The sequence below is a fragment of the Stegodyphus dumicola genome, chromosome 4, assembly GCF_044657685.1.
Source record: "Stegodyphus dumicola isolate Sdum_Otavi_A_Nest chromosome 4, ASM4465768v1".
NCBI lineage: Eukaryota > Metazoa > Arthropoda > Arachnida > Araneae > Eresidae > Stegodyphus > Stegodyphus dumicola.
In genome coordinates, this window is record NC_140771.1 from 87,108,575 (window position 1) to 87,126,886 (window position 18,312).

Here is an 18,312-nt window from a genome sequence, read left to right on the forward strand (position 1 = left end):
AGAATATAAATTAAAGTCTATCTGGAGGGGAGAGAGGTAGTAATATCTTGTTATTTAATAAATAACTATACTTATTGTTGAAGTGGCAATGCCATATTTGTATTATGTTACCGTTGCTCAGCAACGTGAAAAATTGTTTTAAAAATTAGAATTCTGAAGTTTTTACCAGCTAATAGTAGTATGAAAGTTTTGCCACTAAAGAATTTCTTCAAATTATCTATCTCCATGAACTAGAAATAAAATTTATATTCTAATAAGAAGATTGCCTGTTTTGTCAATTACTGCAAAATACATTACAGTCTTAATTAATTGGAGGTTCCACCGAGATACTGGAAATCAGGAGTGCAAATATCAATTTCGATGGTGCTGGTCTCCTAATCCCAGAAAGTTGCTGAAAATTTTGAGAACAAGTTTGGTAGTACCAATTGAAGTTTATTTAAAGGAGAAATGGATGTAAAAAGTCTGCCGTTTTAAAGCCAGATTTGAAGCGGATCATTCAAAGGTTATCCTTCTGTGCTTCTACAACTTGCGTCTGAGCAAAAATTTGTCAAAAACGGGATACTGCTGATCTCCGAAGATAAGATTAACTTTTGGTTTTCATAAAAAAGTATTTATTGAATTTTAGTATTTCATTTCAAAATGGAATATAGCAGCTTCTTTAGCTAGTTGGTCCACTATTTCATTGCCGTATATTCCGGCATGACTTTTTATCCATTCTATAGTTATTTTGAATGAAACATTAAGTTGTAAAACTTTCTGAATTGCTGCAATAATAGATGAGGTAGTTTTCGGATTTTTAATTGCGTAGAGTGTGGAAAGGCTGTTAGATTTTATTTATATTATGCCTGCAATGTATTTTATTGCTTTACTCATTGCCATCGCCTCGGCTTGGAACATACTATTATGTTTGTGAAGCTGGCATTTCCATTGGTGAATTATGATGCCATTATGAAATGCCACGAAAGCGCATCCAACGTTCTCATTAATTTTAGATCTATCAGTATAGATCTCATATTTTTATCAGGTGATTTGGTGTCATTCATAAACACATGGGGAGAATTGAGTATCATTAAAAGTAGCTACGTGGCGCAGTAGTTTTACTTGCTGCATTGTGGCTTCTAGTTCTGTGCTGATATGGAGTGGTATTAAAACGGCCAGGGCATTTATTACATTTGAAGATGTTGTTCAAAAGGCTTTCGTTATACTTAAACCAAATGGTCTGTGTGTACTCAGAAGATGAATAATTCTTCGCCCCTTCACTGGATATGCCCATATGGCTGCATAATATGTGACAATTTTTTCAATAATGATATGAAAAAGGACCTTTTGGATATGTGAATTCAATCCCCAATGCTGTCCTTGCATTTGACGTAGTTTAATTGCAACAGCACTAATACGTTTCTTGATTTCTAAAATATGGGGTATTCAATTCAGTTTTTGGTCAAATGCGAGTCCTAAATATTTAACTTGCATAACAATTCTGAGGCAAGTGCCTTGTAGTTAGATCATTGGATGATGTGTCAGTTATCCTCCTTTTTTAGGTATTAGGAGAACTTGCGATTTATTTTCTGCTATGGTTAGTTTAAGATTTTGACAAAGGGTATTGAAGATATTGCAAGTTTCATTATTGTTCTTTTGTAGTTCTTCTCTGGTGCATCCTTGAACAATTAAGGCGGCATCATCTGCATATGCATATATTTTAGTATGCATTGGGCTTATAGTATTTTATCAAATGCAAGATTCTACAAATCACGGCCCGCACATGAGCCCTGTGGGCAACCTCTTGTCATTTTTCTTATAATAGCACCATTGTTTTGGATGATTAACAGTTGGCATTTACATACGTAATTTCTAAGGGTTTTGAAGTTATTTACTGGACAGTTAGCCTCTCGTAGTGCCTATAAGATGGCTGGCCACCATAATGTATCAAAGGCATTTTTTAAATCAATGCTAATGAATGCTGCATGGTGGCCAGTATTGCGGTATAAGTTATTATTGTCCTTTATATTTGTAAGTGCTTGAAGTGTTGATTTACCAAGTCTGAAGCCATACTGTTGTTCACTAAGGAAATTTATCTTGTGAAGATGATATTTTAATCTATTTATTAAAAGCTTTTGATATATTTTTCCAAGGGTCGATAAGAGGCAACTGGGATGGTATGCGCTTGCTATTTTTGGATTTTTATATTTCTTTATATGCCCTTGGAAAGATACCTGCATTTAGAAGTTTGCTAAAATAAATTTTGAAGAATTTTAAAATTGAATTTATTACCACCCTGATGGTATAATCTATACCATCAGGTCCTGGAGCTCTCTTTTTCGGTAGGTATCTGGTGATATGTTGTATCTCTGTGATTGTGAACTCAGTATCTTCCAAGGATGTAGGCAATGTTGTTGTAAATCTTACTGTGGCTTGTGCTGCTGTATCATTAGCAATGCCATCTTCTGGGAATACTGTATTTAAAATGTGATTGATAGTTACATCTGAAAGACTGGAACCTTGGGAGCTTGTTGGTTGAAGGTGTAGTTTCATTGGTGTAAAGAGCTTATCTGTGCCAATTTTATGATGTAGACCATATACATTTTTATTTTCGGTACAAAATTGATGCCAGGAGTTAATTTTTGCCTGCACAATCATCTGCTTGTAAAGGGCCTGTTCTCTTTGATAAATTTGCAATACATTTGATTGGATCATGTAACGTCCTTCAGACTTTAATTTACGCCTGAGAGCTCTGCATTTCTTTTGTTGTATTCTGAGATCTTTCGTCCACCATTTTAGTGATTGCAGCTGTTTTGAATGACACTGGGAAAGGATTTCATTGCAAGTATCTTGTATATCAGTTAGTAATAAATCGGTGAGATTTTCAAATTCTTCTGGTGACTGGATGTGGATAAGTTGCTGTTCATGAATAAGTAAGCTATTTCTTATTTTTCTACTGAATGCTAGAATTTTATTTATTGGTGAGTTATAGCATTTAATAATTGGGATGAATGTGCTTTTTTCAATTTGGAAAGTAATGAATCTGCGATCTGATAGACTTTCCTGCTTTTCTACTTTCCAGTTTTGAATTAGAGGGCTTATTTGTGAAGTGGTGAGAATAAGGTCTGGCCATCCTATTGCATATTTCATAAATCCTGTCGAAAGCGGGTGGAGAATCAATTGCATTATGTAAAATTAAATTTTTGGAAGACATATAATATTCTATATTATGACACTTTCGATTTGTCAATGCATATCCCCAGCTAGTATGAGCATTGAAATCTCATGAGACTATCTGATGGTGAGTACCTATGGAGTTAGAGATCTTATCTAAGAAGTTGAGAGCAATGACTAGATCATCTGTGGGACTTGAATAAATTGAAATAAATACCATTGTTAGTCCTTCTGTCTCCAAGAGAACTGCTACTTGACCTCGCTCTACTGCGAGGATATACAACGACCAGGCTTGGTTACAACATATTATCGTTGCTCGTGGTAGTTCAGACATATCTTCTTTTTGAAATATATTTCTTCTTTTTGAAATATATTCCATCGGCGGTGGAAAGCCATTGATGCTACGTAGCCAGGAAAATGTTTAATTCCGCATGCAGAAAAATCTATATTTTTTCTCTTGTATTGTTTTCGGAGTGTAGTTTCAGATAGTTGCAGGATCCGGACGATACCCAGATAGTTGCGGACGATATAATTAGTCTATGTAAGCCGTCCAGGTGTCCGGACCTGCTCTCACCTGTCACCACCTGTTGCTGTCTGTGCTTTTTGTAGGTTTATTTGTAAGCAGCATATTTGATTATTTAGTTCTAGATGAGTTATATTCATTGTATTAGTGTTCTGTATTTGTGGTTCAGTACTCTGTCGTAAGTAGACTTGCTTTGAGGAATTATTAATTTTGTTATTGTTGATTATTAGTTGTTTATATTCAGTTCTTTTTATTTTACTAATTTGATATATGTATGAAGGACAGATTGGAGACGTAGATATGATGCATGTCGAACCTTGTTTGATTTGTTTTATTATTTAATTTGCAGTTTATACAGTTTGGAGCTTCTGCAGTACATTCTTTTGTGTAATGATTTTTTCCACAGAAGTAGCAGTAGGGCCTTATCTTACATTCTCTTGAAATATGTCCATATTCTTGGCATCTGAAACAGCATTTTATACCATAAAACTCTAATTTTACATGTTTTCCATCCTAGAGCAATAATGGGAATGTTCCATACATATCTTGGATTGCATAATGCTTTTGGAGTACAGTTTATTATCCATCTCACGAGATCTTTATTTTTATCAGAGAGTTTAAATAATGGTGCTAGATCCTGAATGTTACATTATGTAGTATTTGATAATTGTTTTAGTAGTGTATCTGTGGAGATATTACATGGAATACTGTCTATAATTAATTTTGGTGATCTCTTCTTTGCGATTCTGAAATCTACTAATTTTATTGCTTCTTCATTTGTAATTGCATTTGATATCTTTGTTATGTTTTCATGCGATTTGCAGAAAGTACTAGCAATCTGTCGGTATCTAGGAAAAACTATATAACACAGATGAAAGCATCAATTCCTCAATTGTTGCTGTGAGTTCAGCATGAGTTCGGAGTACAGAGATACCTCCAGGTTAGCTTCCTCTTTAGATACACTTTGCCTTAACATTCTAGTAGTTCAAAATGTAATTACTGATTATACTCTATGATATTATGAACATCTGTATGAGTATTTCTGTGGAAAGTTCCAGAACTCTGAAGAGTTTTTTTTTATCTCCTCCCCCCTTTTTTTTCCTCATTAATTTCATTTTCTAAATAAAAATCGCTTAAGAAGTACAAAATGTATATTTTGCATTTAAGAAATCTTTCTCTGCTGCATACATAATAGCAAGAGCAATCAAAAAGATCTCTACAATATCACTTACGGTTTTGAGCACAAAAAAAAATTCAAAATAACAATATAATTTTAAAATATTGGAATTACAGATTTTTTTCAAAAATAAATGTACACTTAGGTCCCCCCCCCAAAAAAAACATGTTATTTTGACTTTTTTTTATAGTTATCTGTTTATATATTAAGAGGGGTGGCAAACCCTAAACGACAAAAATTTCTAGATATGCCACTAGTGAGAACAGATACTAAGATTACGTTGTTCTTTCACAAAAAAATGTGGAACAGCAGAGCTTCAGAAATCTGGCAGTTTTCATCTGACATGTCTATATTTTTTAATCCAGATAATCACTCATCTTCAGACATTATTTTTAAAGGTTTGTCAAAGCATAGCAATAATCTCAGCTACAGTTTTACTACACAGGAAAAGCAAAATTTTAGGCACTTTCTTTTCTTTTTGTGGTCACACATCACATAAATGGAAAAACACTGTTAGCAGTAGCCAGGGCTGAGGAGTCAGGAGGGAAAATGACCAACTCAGACTCCTGGAATTTTAATGAATCTGACTCCATATACAGTCAAATCCGATTAATTGGACCATCGGATAATCGAACCAGCCACCTTTTTCGGACCAAATCCTAAAGAACCTAAACAAATGCTATGTACATAAGCCTAATATAATTTGCTTATTTGGACCAAAATTCCCTTTAATCGGACCAAAATACATGAGAGCAAATAAGATACAGAAGCTACAAGTTGGCCGCATACAGCAGATGTACAGGTGGTCTGCAACATATGGGAGGATCTATAGTTGTGGCTCCTCAGGAAAATGCTTTATCAAAGGTCAGGAATTCCTTAAAGTAATGACAAAAGCAAAACTGGTGGGAGGTGAACACGCACACCATTTTCTTTGACCTGCGCCTCCGAGTTTCGAGGAAATGAACAACAGAGTGTCCGGCTCCATCTGAAAGGAATTCACCCCTGTCAATCATGATTAAAGTTTACACAAGAAAGCTATCATTTCATCACCTTTTTGGGATGATTTTAGTGCCAAAGCTTTGAATGGCGAGCATTTTATCTCCCTCTTGACCTCAACATCTTGCACCCGAAACACCAAGATTTCTTCAGACCACTTTAGTCAGTGAATTGAGTGCGTGTCTTGTCTCCTCTGCCAAAATGCCACGACGGGACTTGACATTAGCTGAAAAAATTGGTTTCCTGTATAAGATCAAGCAACAACCACAAAACACTAGTCAGCGTCAGTTAGTGGAAATAACCGGATTGGCAAAGACTAAAATTTCATGCTTAATAAAACGAGAGAATGAGCTGTGAGAAGAATGGGCACAATGTGAAGGACGAGGAGGAACTTCCAAAAAAAGGAAGCATGAAGGCAAGGACCCAGACGTCGACGAGGCCTTTAATGAATGGTTTGCCATTGTTACTGGATGATCTTTGTAAGTAAGCACCCAATGTTAAAATACAAAGCAGAACAACTCACTAAAAAGCTGGGACACGATGACTTTAAAGCTATGGACGGTTGGTTGTCTCGATAGAAATCTAGACATGACATAAAATTCAAGAAAGCACATGGCGAGAAAGAAAGTGCTGATAGTGCAAATGCTGAAGAATGGAAATCAACAAAACTGTCCGAGCTTCTTGAAAAATTTTCAGCTGATGACATCTACAATGCTGATGAGACTGGGCTGTATTACCGTGCTACGCCGGACTGCTTGTTAATTTACTAACATGTTGAAATCTATGTCTCCAAAAAAGCGATGGATCGCGTAACTGTTTTGCGCTGCTCAAACATGTCAGGAACGGACAAGAGGAAGCTATTGGTTATAGGAAAAGCACTAAGCCTCACTGCTTTAACCTTTTGACAAGTGGTGGTCGCGCCCTGAAACCACCAATTTTCGAATTTTTTTCTCCTCTTCCTTCAGAAATTTTTGATTGAAAATCAATTGATTACTGATCTTTTACCTCTAAATAACACAAAATGACTGCAGAATCATACATAATACATATTTTAGGTCTTAGTACTTATTGGATGACTTTTAAAATTTGTTTTCAATCGGATGCCTTTTAAAATTTGTTTTTAATCGGATGCCTTTTAAAATTTGTTTTCAATGAGACAAAATAACTTCCTTTTATACACAACTTTAAATTTCAAAAGTTATTCATTGCACATCATGATTTCTATCATAAACAATAAAAAATAGCAATAATTAAACTGTGTGTGTGTATATATATATATATATATATATATATATATATATATATATATATATATACAGTTTAATTATATATATATATATATATATATATATATAAACCACTATATGTATGGCATTTGCTTTGTGGTTTCAGGTCGCGACCACTGCACCACTAGAGCATTGTGTCACAATGCTCTAGAGGTTCAGTGGTCGCGTCTTGAAACCATGGCTCTTCAAAATGATGTTTGCTTGCTTCTCAAATAGGAATGTTTATTTTTACCCAGATATAGATAAGAAGGCTTTGAAACCACAGAGTTATTTCATTACTAAACAATACATGCACCTGCCCAGTAAAAAGGTCTTTCTTTTCCAGAGACTTTTCTTTGACCTCAACACACTTGTTACCCAAGCTAGTATTGTGATTTTATACATTATTTTCTGTGGTTTAAATTTAATGTAAATATACTTTGCTATAATTAAAAATACAACTTGCATAAAGTTTTATTTAAATTAAAAATATTTTCTGAATGTTTTGGGACGAAATACGAATAAAATAAGTATGAATGGGAAACGAATGATCCTTACCAAAGCCAAAAAGACCAAGCCCCCCAGATTAACATAAAAAAAAACACAATTTCCTGTACCAGATGAAAAGAACCTAAATAATGCTGGACATATACCAATGACACTTAGATCCAGACAGTGTCATTTTGTAGCACAAGGAAGGAACTCCATAGAAGAAGATACATCTGCGAAACATGCAATGTGGGTCTATGCATATACCAAAAAAGACAAAACATGCTGTGAACAGTGTCACAAAAAATATTTGTTCTTTGAAATTAAAAAAAAAAAAAAAAAAAAAAAAAAAAAACCAAGTTTTTTTTTTTTTTTTTAATCCTTATTTTACTGAGTTTTTTAATCCATTTAGCCAAACATCCTTATTATGTAGGTACTCATATTTTCACTGCTATAAAAAAATGACTCAAATGTTTATTTTTTATTTTTTTCTGACGATTTACTTTGTAAAATAATGTAAAAAAATTATATATTATGCAATTCCTACATACGTTTTTTTTTTAAATTCATAAATTTCATCATTTATTGGAAACGCACACGGAGAAAGGTAAGTTTTTTCCCCCCTACTACTTAGATAAGTTTGCGCGGTGGTTTCACAGTGCGACCACCACCCACAGAAGAATGGACAAGAGTAGATTTTTTTAAATTCATATATTATTTGTCTCTAGGTTCATAATATTCAATTTCTAGAGTTTTTAGTTAAAAAAATTATAAAAATAATATTGCGCCCGTCAAAGGATTAAAGGAGTTAGGATGGAGAGTTTACCAGTTGTGTATTGTGCGAACAGAAATGTGTGGATGAACTCTGAACTTTTTTAAAGAATGGCTGAAGGATTGAGACAGAGAGCTACAACGCCAGTCGAGAAAAGCGCTGCTTCTTCTTGACAATTGTGCAACACATCCTCATTTAGATTGCTTGATGAACATCCAGCTGGAATTTCTACCTCCCAGGACCACAGCTTTGGTCTAGCCAATGGACATAGGCATCATAAAAAATTTGAAGACCCTTTATTGTGCAATGTTGGTTAATTACATCCTTGAAGCAATTAAAGAAAGTTTGCTGACCTCATCGTCAAAAGCCAGCGAAGTCAACATCTTACAAGCAGTTACATTTGTGGCCGACAGCTGACGAAACATGAGCAGTGAGACAATTCAGAACTGTTTTTGTCACTGTGGCTTTACGCACTTGGTTTTGGTGATGGATGTGGACATGCTCATTGAAAGTGAAAATGATGATTTACATGTGGAACTTCAACAGGTACAAAATTGAGAAGAATTTTTATCCATTGACAACAAGCTTCAATGCTACTATGAAAATGAATATTACAACGCTGCAATCGTTGCTTGAGTTGCAGCAAAACACACGACAGCATCGGAAGACCAAGAAAGTGATGATGATGATGATCCGCTGATAAATTGGTGCAAGTGACAACACAGGATGCAAGAAAATGTATTGAAACTTTGCATCGGTATTTTTTTGCCTTTTTAATTTGTTCGTCATCCAACAAAATTTGGTGTTTAGGATCTACATATATTACACCCAGCAAGATCTTATTATCTAGCAAACTAGTTTCACTTTTCTTCATTGAAGAAATGATTCCTTCTGCAATAAACCCTCCATTTCAGAAAGAACAAACATCCCATTCTCGCCTTCTGTCAATTCTTCAGATTGCAGCTTTTTTGTGGCTATATACGGTATAGAAAGAAGAGTTTCCAATTCTGTAAGATCATTCTACAATCTTTCTGTTAGTGAAACATTAGGGTTATCTACATCTTCTTAAAAAAGTTCTTAATTCTAACAACCTCTTTATCATCAAATATGTACTTCCTTATTACATTGCTTGATCAATAATTCTCCTTTTCCTGCTTGCTTCCTAAGAAAGGCATCAATTTTGGGAGTTCTTGCTGCTATTGCTGCTTACCTAAATTTATCGATGAGATTCATAACTAAATGAATCAGTTTAATCAATAATTCCAAATATCAATCCATCCTGCTCCCTTATATTTATTTATTAATATGTCAATAGAATAGAAAATATTTATAACTGTATATAGTTCATGAATGAAAATATTAACTCAGTTTGTCATTAATTTTTTTTTCCAATTCACTTTAATTTCATTTCAAATTCATACTGTCCAACAAAACTAGAGTTGGAGTCAACGTGTTTTTAGGGACTCCAGCTCCAACTCCTTTTACCCAAAAATCTGTGCAACTCCGATTCGAACACCACAGCCCTGGCAGGAACGCATACAAATCAGCACCAAGAGCAAACCAATTTACTCAGATTGATGCCAATACACATACAGGCATGTAAAATTCTAAGCTAACAAGACCTTACAAATACATTCTATAATTACAAAATGTTCATATGCTGTGCTCTTAATCTGATTTGTTTGGGCTATCCCTGTACGCATATGGACTTTTTCTTTTATTACAGATTAAAATTAATTTTAAATAATTCAAGTCGCTCATTTAAACTGTGTTGTCCGGGTTTCTGCCATACATCCATGCATTGATAAGCGTGGGAGTTTAGAGTAATTTTAGAGTGTACTTAATAGGAATGATGATAATTAGGTCAAAAAATGCAAAAGAACCTACCTGCAAAAAAAGTAACGGATTACGTTTGCATGGCAAACTATAATTTCATAGCTATCAGACTTTTGCCTGGCATCAGCACGGTGGAAGTATCTTCGAAATGCAGCTTCAATCCTTGCCCCGTCTTCGTAAAACTGTTAAAAGTTTAAATAGTTATTAAACTACAGCCACTTACATTTCTACTTTCATATACATAGTAATAATTAATAATTGAACGTACTGACATACATGACTTAAATCAAGCAGATTTTGAAATGCTCCTAGAAAAAGTCTAATACTTGAGATTGACTAATATTGAGAACTGAAACTAACTGATTAATAACTCTTGATTTGAGGAATAATTTGCATTATATTTTGGCGGAAGAGATCAAATTTCTCCAAGTCATAACAGAAAATTTCGCCAACTGAGAGGGGGAAGGAAGGACATTGAAATATATCTTAGTACTTTAAGCAATTAATACAATTATTAAAGTTCCTTCGCTTGCTCACGGATTACAGTGAAATCATCCTAGCATGGTTCCAAACAAATTCAATTTTCACTGAAGGTAGAAGATATCATACATTCAAAACATTTCAGAAAAACAACTACTTAGTGCAAAGTTTCTGCTTTGTCACATAGTATAAAACAGTCAATCCCCACAGTTCACTTTCAAGTTAACAGGTAAACTGGAAATTGGTTCTCTCCATAACAAACACAGAGACTAACAACAAAGAACTACCTTGTTCGGGATGCAGTTCGGGAAGTAGAACGGGAGAAGAACGTTCTTTATTTTGATGTTGACTGGTTGAAAACGTACAATCTGCAAGATTTTTTTTCAAAGAAAAGGAGGAAAAAATTGTTTGTCTTTCTTGCAATGATAAAGCTGGTTAAAAAAAAAAAATTGCATGAAATAGTTACTTATTGAAAAGAGATGTATATGTGATATTGCTTTCGGGAAAATGATCACTACAGGTGATTAAAAAAGAAGGAACATTTTATTTATATTCTCAGAAATACAATTACTGTTCACTTTAATATTATGGCAACAACAATAAACTGACACTTAGCATTGTTGCCATAATAAGTTTGTTGTTATAATTATCAAAATTATTAAATTATTTGCTATCAAAACAGATGCTGTGTTACTGAAGCTGTTCTGAAAGTAGAGTTCAGTTATTAATCTAAAAAATTTGGAAGAAACATAATTCTTCCAACTGCAGTCAAAAGTCGTTAATCCGGACTCGTCGGAACTTCGGCGAATCCGGATTATCGATTTTTCCGGATTATAGATCATCAGTTTAAATCTCGTACGATGGCATGCAGAAATTCTAAAATTAAAAATATGAAACCGTAATTTATGAAATAAAGAACAATTATGATCTAAAGGGTATCAAAATTTACAAAACAAAAGCTTAATATTTATTTGTTTACTATATTAAACATTTCTTTCAATGTAAGTTGTTTAAGTTGCTTCGTTTCATGTGATAATACTTTCTCTTTAATTCTATAAACAGACATAATTTCTTGTTTAGTTACAAAGTTCCACTGTTCAAGTCCCATAATTGCTGTGCCGAGAATACCGACTAACTTGTCAATCGAAATTTTTTCATTTTCACTAACCTCTTTGTCACCTTCTTCATGTCTTTATCCATTTTTTGCAGCAATTCCACTTTTTGTTTGACGGACATCGAAACATACTTTCGTTTTGTAGATCCTTTGGGAGCTCCAGCATCAGAAATTCTATTTGACATAATCGAAAGTTCAAGTTTACTTTTATAAAATTGCTCTTACAGTCTGCAAAAAATAATAAGCCGCATCCAATTCGAAGATTAAGGAACAACGCAATCATCAACATTAACTGAAAGAGATAATTAGATAATTTTAGCTTATACCCTCCGTTATACATTAAACGCGCACGCAAAAATGTATTCTGCACTTGCACACACGCATATGCGCAGTCGTAAAGGTCTTACGCGCACGCGTAAACGCCTATGCGCATGTGTCAACGCGGTGCATGCGCATAAAGTTTTTAGCTTTGAGGTCCGGATTATAGATCATTCTGGATTATGGGTGTCCAAATTAACGACTTTTGACTGTATTGGGAAAATCTCAATGTATTTCAACTTTATGTTTAGATATGGGATAGTTCATATCTTTCTAAATACAATATTTCACTAAATGATTTGCTATCGGATAATTATTCTTTGTCAAAATTATAAGCGTGAAGGATTTTATGCAAAGTTGTCTGGCGAACGCCAAGTATTTAAGTGTGGCCTTTTTGCCAAGCAGGAGAGAGGAAGCAGTGAGTTCGAAGCAGGCCGCTTACCTTAGAAGTTACGCAGTTGCTATTTGCCTTCCAGGCCAGAGGTTTTAATCCTCTTGATAAATTAAACGTATTGTAGTGTTCACAGTCTCTGTGCTACATACGCTTCCTGTTATTATAAGGCCAATCTTATTCTAAAGTTAAATTAGAGTTTAGTTTTATTTTTATACCTTTTACGTTAGACCCCGAGTGGAGGGTCATTGTATTCCGAAGTACGGAAGTCATTGTATATAAAGAAAAATAAAGGGTCTTGTATACCCTTCGTCTGTATCCTGTCTACTTACTACAATTAGTGAACATAGCTTTAGTAAGCTCTCTGTTCCTAGTCAGGTCATTGTATGTTTCCGAAGAAGGTTAGAAGAAACATTGAACCTGATAGTGGCGCCCGACGAAGAATAACCATGGCCGAGTTTCAAGAAGAACCTGTGCTGCCTGCAGAAACGGCTCAGAATCCAGAAATGCCAGCTGCCGCCCTGGAAGGATTTGGGTACATCGTCCAGACCATGCGCGCTTCGATGAAACCAGAAGCAACATTTAATGGAAACTCACAGGTAACCAGTTTTTTGGAAAAATTGGATGACCACTTCATGCTCTACCCCGTGCACGAGTTTCAAAAAGTTACCTTAGCTACCAGCACTTTGAGGGCCAAGCGCTTAACTGGTTCAAATGTATCGGCAGAAGTCTCTTGGGTCAAGCAGGAAGTTCCACCTATACTTACAAAAATTTCAAGACTGCCCTACTAAAAGCCTTCCCTGTTGTAAGGGATCGTGCGAAATTAGAAACAGAACTTTTCAGTATATATCAACAAAGAATGGAAAACCTCTCGAGCTTTATTTTAAGAAAAATTCACGTTTTCAAGCTCTTGTATGGAAACCGTCCGGATCCTGAAATAATTCAAGTGATTTTGCCGAGGTTACTACCCCAAGTGCAAGACTTTATTGAATTACGAAATCCGACTACACTGGAAAAGTTATTTGAGCTAGCAATGCAGTTTGAAAGTAGAAGAACGGCGGACGTCGAAAGAAGACGCCAATATCAACAGCGAAACCAATTTGGTACGCCAAGACTACAGCAAACTCAAGCACATGGCTACGGAGAAAAAGCGAATCAGTGGGCAAGGAAACCCGAGCATTCAAAAACAGCCGGCGAACGTCGACAGTTCAATAGCAACCCAAGAAAAAAGTCTCAAGGCCAGTGGAGAAAGAAGGAAAGCACCGAAAGGAAAAATAATTTAAACTAAAACGGATTTCTGCTGACAAGAGGGTGCGGAAATCTGAAGGCCACGAAAACCCCTCTTCCTACAAGTTAAATACAATAATGGTGAAAAATTTAACTCTTCCGAAGATTGAAGTCTTGGTAAATAATATCCCGGCCACCGCACTCCTGGATACCGGCGTGCAGTGTTCCTGTGTGGCAGAAGTCTTTTTTAGAAAGTATTTTCGCAAATACCGCATATATAATGCGGATAATACAACAGTATTAGCGGCGCAAGGAGAACGATGTAAATGCGTAGGTAAAGTACCTTTGTACATCCGTATCAAGGACGAACAAGTAAAGGTGATGTTTTTTATAGTAAAGAATTTGCAAACAAATTTAATCCTAGGAATAGACTTTCTTTCAGACGCACAAGCTACACTGGATTTTAATGCAATAAGTCCCTTAAGCTGACGATGAAACCAGTGCGTGTAGAAAAGGTTGAACCGCCAAGGTTAAATCTTGACCACCTGCCTAATGACGAGCAAAATAGAATCCGACAAGTGGTAAGTGAATTTGCTTCCTTATTTAGTGATATTCCAGGATTTACTCAGGTTACTAACCATAGTATTGACACCGGAGATGCATTGCCGGTTCGTCAAAAACCATACCGGTATGATAAGAATAAGGAAAAAATTATAGAATGGCATATTACCGATATGCTACGTAAAAAGATCATAACGCCTATCTCAAGTAGTTATGCTAGTCCGGTGGTTTTATGTAAGAAAAATAATGATTATCCTTTGGAGCATCCAAAAAGGTGGAGATTCGCTATTGATTACCGTAAATTAAATTCCATAACGAAATATCCGGTATATCCGTTACCGATCATAGAAGAAATTTTAAGGAACATAAAATCAACCAAATTTATGACGACTTTAGACTTAACGAATGGTTATTTTCAAATAGGGGTCAGGCCTGAGGACGTGCCTAAGACTGCTTTTATAACCAAGTCTGGCACTTATGCATTTTTGCGTATGCCGTTTGGCCTTTCAGGCGCCCCAGCAACATTTCAGCGATGCATGGACATTGTGTTAAGACCTGTTCTTGGAAAGTCCACATTTATCTATTTAGACGATATCATTATTACTAGTGATAATCTCGACCAACATATACAGGATTTAAGACAGGTGTTTTCTTTATTAAATGAGGCCGGTCTAAAAGTTAATGTCGAAAAGTGCAAATTTGCAGCCCCTGAATTAAAATATTTAAATTACAAAATATCGCAAGAAGGGATCGAGACAGATGAATCAAAAATAATCGCTGTACAAAAGTATCCGACTCCAAACACGGCAAAGAAGCTCTCTTCTTTTCTAGGACTTTGTTCATATTATAGGTCCTTTATAAAAGATTTTGCGGCTATCGCTGAGCCATTGTTAAAATTAAAAAGGAAAAAGGCAAGATTCTCGTGGACGGCTGAAGCCAATAGTGCTTTCGAAAAATTAAAACAAGCATTAACGCAAGCCCCTGTGTTGAAATTTCCTGAAAAGGATGACAATTTAGAAATTTCAGTGGATGCTTCAGATTATGCGGTAGGAGCGGTACTTTCGCAAAATCAGCAGCCCGTGGCATTTTTTAGCCGAACTTTAAATCAAACACAAAGAAACTATTCCGCGACCGAGAGAGAGGCACTTGCAGTTCTGTTAGCAGTGCAAAAGTTCCGAGTCTATTTTGGAAAGGCGCCGATAACAGTATATTCTGATCATGCGGCGGTAACTAGATTGTACTCAGGAAAAAATTTATCCCCAAGGTTAATAAGATGGGCACTCAAGCTGCAAGAATATAATCTGGTAATCAAGCATACCCCCGGAAAGGAAAATATCGTAGCAGATGCCCTATCACGAATTAAATTAGACGAACAGGGTAATACCGTAAAAGTTGCAATGCTGACAGCGTGTACAATAAATTCCCGAGAAACTGTAATAACCGAACTGGGTAAGGATCCTGAGTTTGGAAGTATTTATGAGTATTTGAAGGATCCTGAAAATTTTAGCCACCAAGATATTGTGGCGATAAGAAATAGGGCGGCCCATTACGAACTAATAGATGGTCTATTATTCTATACAAAAATTACGAATGCCAACAACGAATTTCGACCTGTTATCCCAGCTAGTCTTAGATTAAATATCCTGCAGGAGCTCCATGACAGCCCTTTAGCTTCTCATGCTGGTATTCGAAAAACTATCCAACGCGTACGCGAGGCAGTCTACTTTCCTGAACTGCAAAAGTTAACAAGGGCGTATGTCCAGTCCTGCCCAACATGTCAAGCCGTTAATTATATTAATTCCGCCCGGCCGGGTTTCTAAATAGTATTAAATCCGAATTTCCAAATGAAATAATCGGCATCGATTTATTGGGCCCTTTCCCAAAAAGTCAGTTAAACAAAAGTCGCTATCTCCTTGTTATGGTTGATCATTTTAGTAAATGGACCGAAATTGTTCCCTTAAAACGAGCCTCCGCGAAATTAGTTACTGATTCTATTTTAAATAAATATATTTTAAAATACGGGGCGCCCCTAAAAGTTATATCGGATAATGGTCCTCAATTTGTAAGTAATATATTTGAAGACATGTGCCAAAAACTGGGTATACGTCATTTAAAAATGGTCCCGTATCGGCCGCAATCAAATATAGCGGAACGGGTCAACAGAAATATAGTGAAAATTATCCGTAGTTATGTTAAAAATTTTCATAAAAGCTGGGATAACTATGTCAATGAATTTGCTTTCGCCCTTAGGACCGCAAAACATGATACAACGGGCAAAACTCCTGCTGAGTTATTTCTAGGCAGAAAGATTATAACACCGTTAGATAAGTTATTTTATGTGCAACAAAGAGCCCCAGAATTTAAAATGGGTGATATCGAAAAACTAATTAAGGAAGCAAAGAAGAATACGGAAGTAGCACAAAGAAAACAGAAGCTCTATTATGATTTGAAACGACGGGGAGTAACTTATAAAGTACGGGATGAAGTTTTAAAAATTAAGCATTCACTTTCTTCAGCACCAGAAGATAAAACTGCCAAATTTTTTCCACGATTTGAAGGACCATATGTTATAGAAAAAATAACTCACGCTGTAGTAGTGTTAAAAGCCAGAAATGGTGAAACCTGTTCCGCAAACATTGATCAAATCAAGCCCTACTTCGATCGTAATAAAATGCAAATATTTTCAGATCTTTTGCAGGATCCGGCACGGCAGACACCGCAGGCACAAGCTCCAGAGGTGGAAAAACGACAAGTACAAGGGCAAGCCAATAAGAGGCAGGAGCAAGTGAAAAGAAAATTGCCCCGCGGAAAAATTGAAGGTAGCAAGAAAAAGAAGCCGTTCCACCGTCCAGAAAAGAGAGTTCACGAACACCCCCAGAATGAAGAAGGGAGAAGGACGACGTATGTGAAGAGAACCAGGAGAAATGACGGCAACTATAACCCAGCTCTAAAACGGAAGATCGACTCATCCGACAGGACTCTCCGCAGTAAATGTAGCCGAACTCCGGAAGGGCCATCAGCGGCGGAGGAAAAAGTACAAGGAAAATTTGAACGGCCAACAACGAGGTCCAAGCAGGATCACGACAGAAGTTTCCCGGTTCCACCAAGACCAGCTGCCTTCAAACGGCCAAGACCACAAGCAGAGCACAAAAGGAAGGTGTTCAAGGGTGGCCGTACTGGTGAAAAACGGAAGCTTCCAGAGGAAAGCACTGAAGGGCGAGCCCGTACAAGAAGGAGGATCAACCAAGCTACTATCAGCTATACCTTTAAAGACTGGGCCCAGAAAAGGATGTCTGAATATTACAAAGATAAGTAAAATTTTATGTTACTTTACAAACTTAAGTTAATCTTTCATTCTTACTGCAAGTGGCAGATTTCAAGAAGTTTTACCTCATGCGAGGTCTACCTTTATCACCAAAAGGGCGAGTAATGAGTTGTGACCGATTTTCTTATTATGTTTTTCAATTACTCGCGCGTAAAACTAAAGTTGATGTATAATAGCGTTGTGTAAAGACTTAAATATTGTAAAAAGTTATTGTATAAATTTTATTTAAAACATTCTAGCAAGAAAGAAGTTTTAGTCTGAAAGACTTTTTGAAATGTAGTATTATTTCAATGTAGAAAGAATTGGCACTTGCTTTGAAAAGAATAGAAGTTAACAATGTACTACTAATGTATGTTTTCAAATGTGTAAAATTAACGGCATGTTGATATGTTCTTGTATACATGTGAACTGTTATTTTGAATGTTAAGAAATACCGTGATATGGTAAAAGTGAAAGTAATGTTAAAAATTTGTTATTCGTGTGACTGTAAAGACTAAATCATGGTGAATATGTGTTAAAGGTTGAATGATGTAGTTAGGCTCTCTGACGCTACACTTTAGAGTTAGCCACTTTCAGAATAGTACCTCAGGGTTTAGAGTTGAAAGTAGGGTGTGTTAAGAGGTCTCGTATGTTGAATTTTAACACGTTAGTGTTTTGATTGTAGGAGGAAGTGTGGCACACGTAG

The 18,312-nt window shown here is 35.8% G+C and overlaps 1 protein-coding gene across 1 annotated transcript in view; it reads right to left on the reverse strand.

Moving 5' to 3' along the window:
• LOC118202065 (serine/threonine-protein phosphatase PGAM5, mitochondrial-like) overlaps nt 1–18,312 on the reverse strand; it is a 94,004-nt gene that overhangs the window by 34,867 nt on the left and 40,825 nt on the right. Inside the window, exon 5 of the mRNA XM_085815154.1 lies at nt 10,263–10,393. Within this exon, the coding sequence (XP_085671280.1) occupies nt 10,263–10,393 (131 nt within the window). The remainder of the gene's footprint in view (nt 1–10,262; nt 10,394–18,312) is intronic.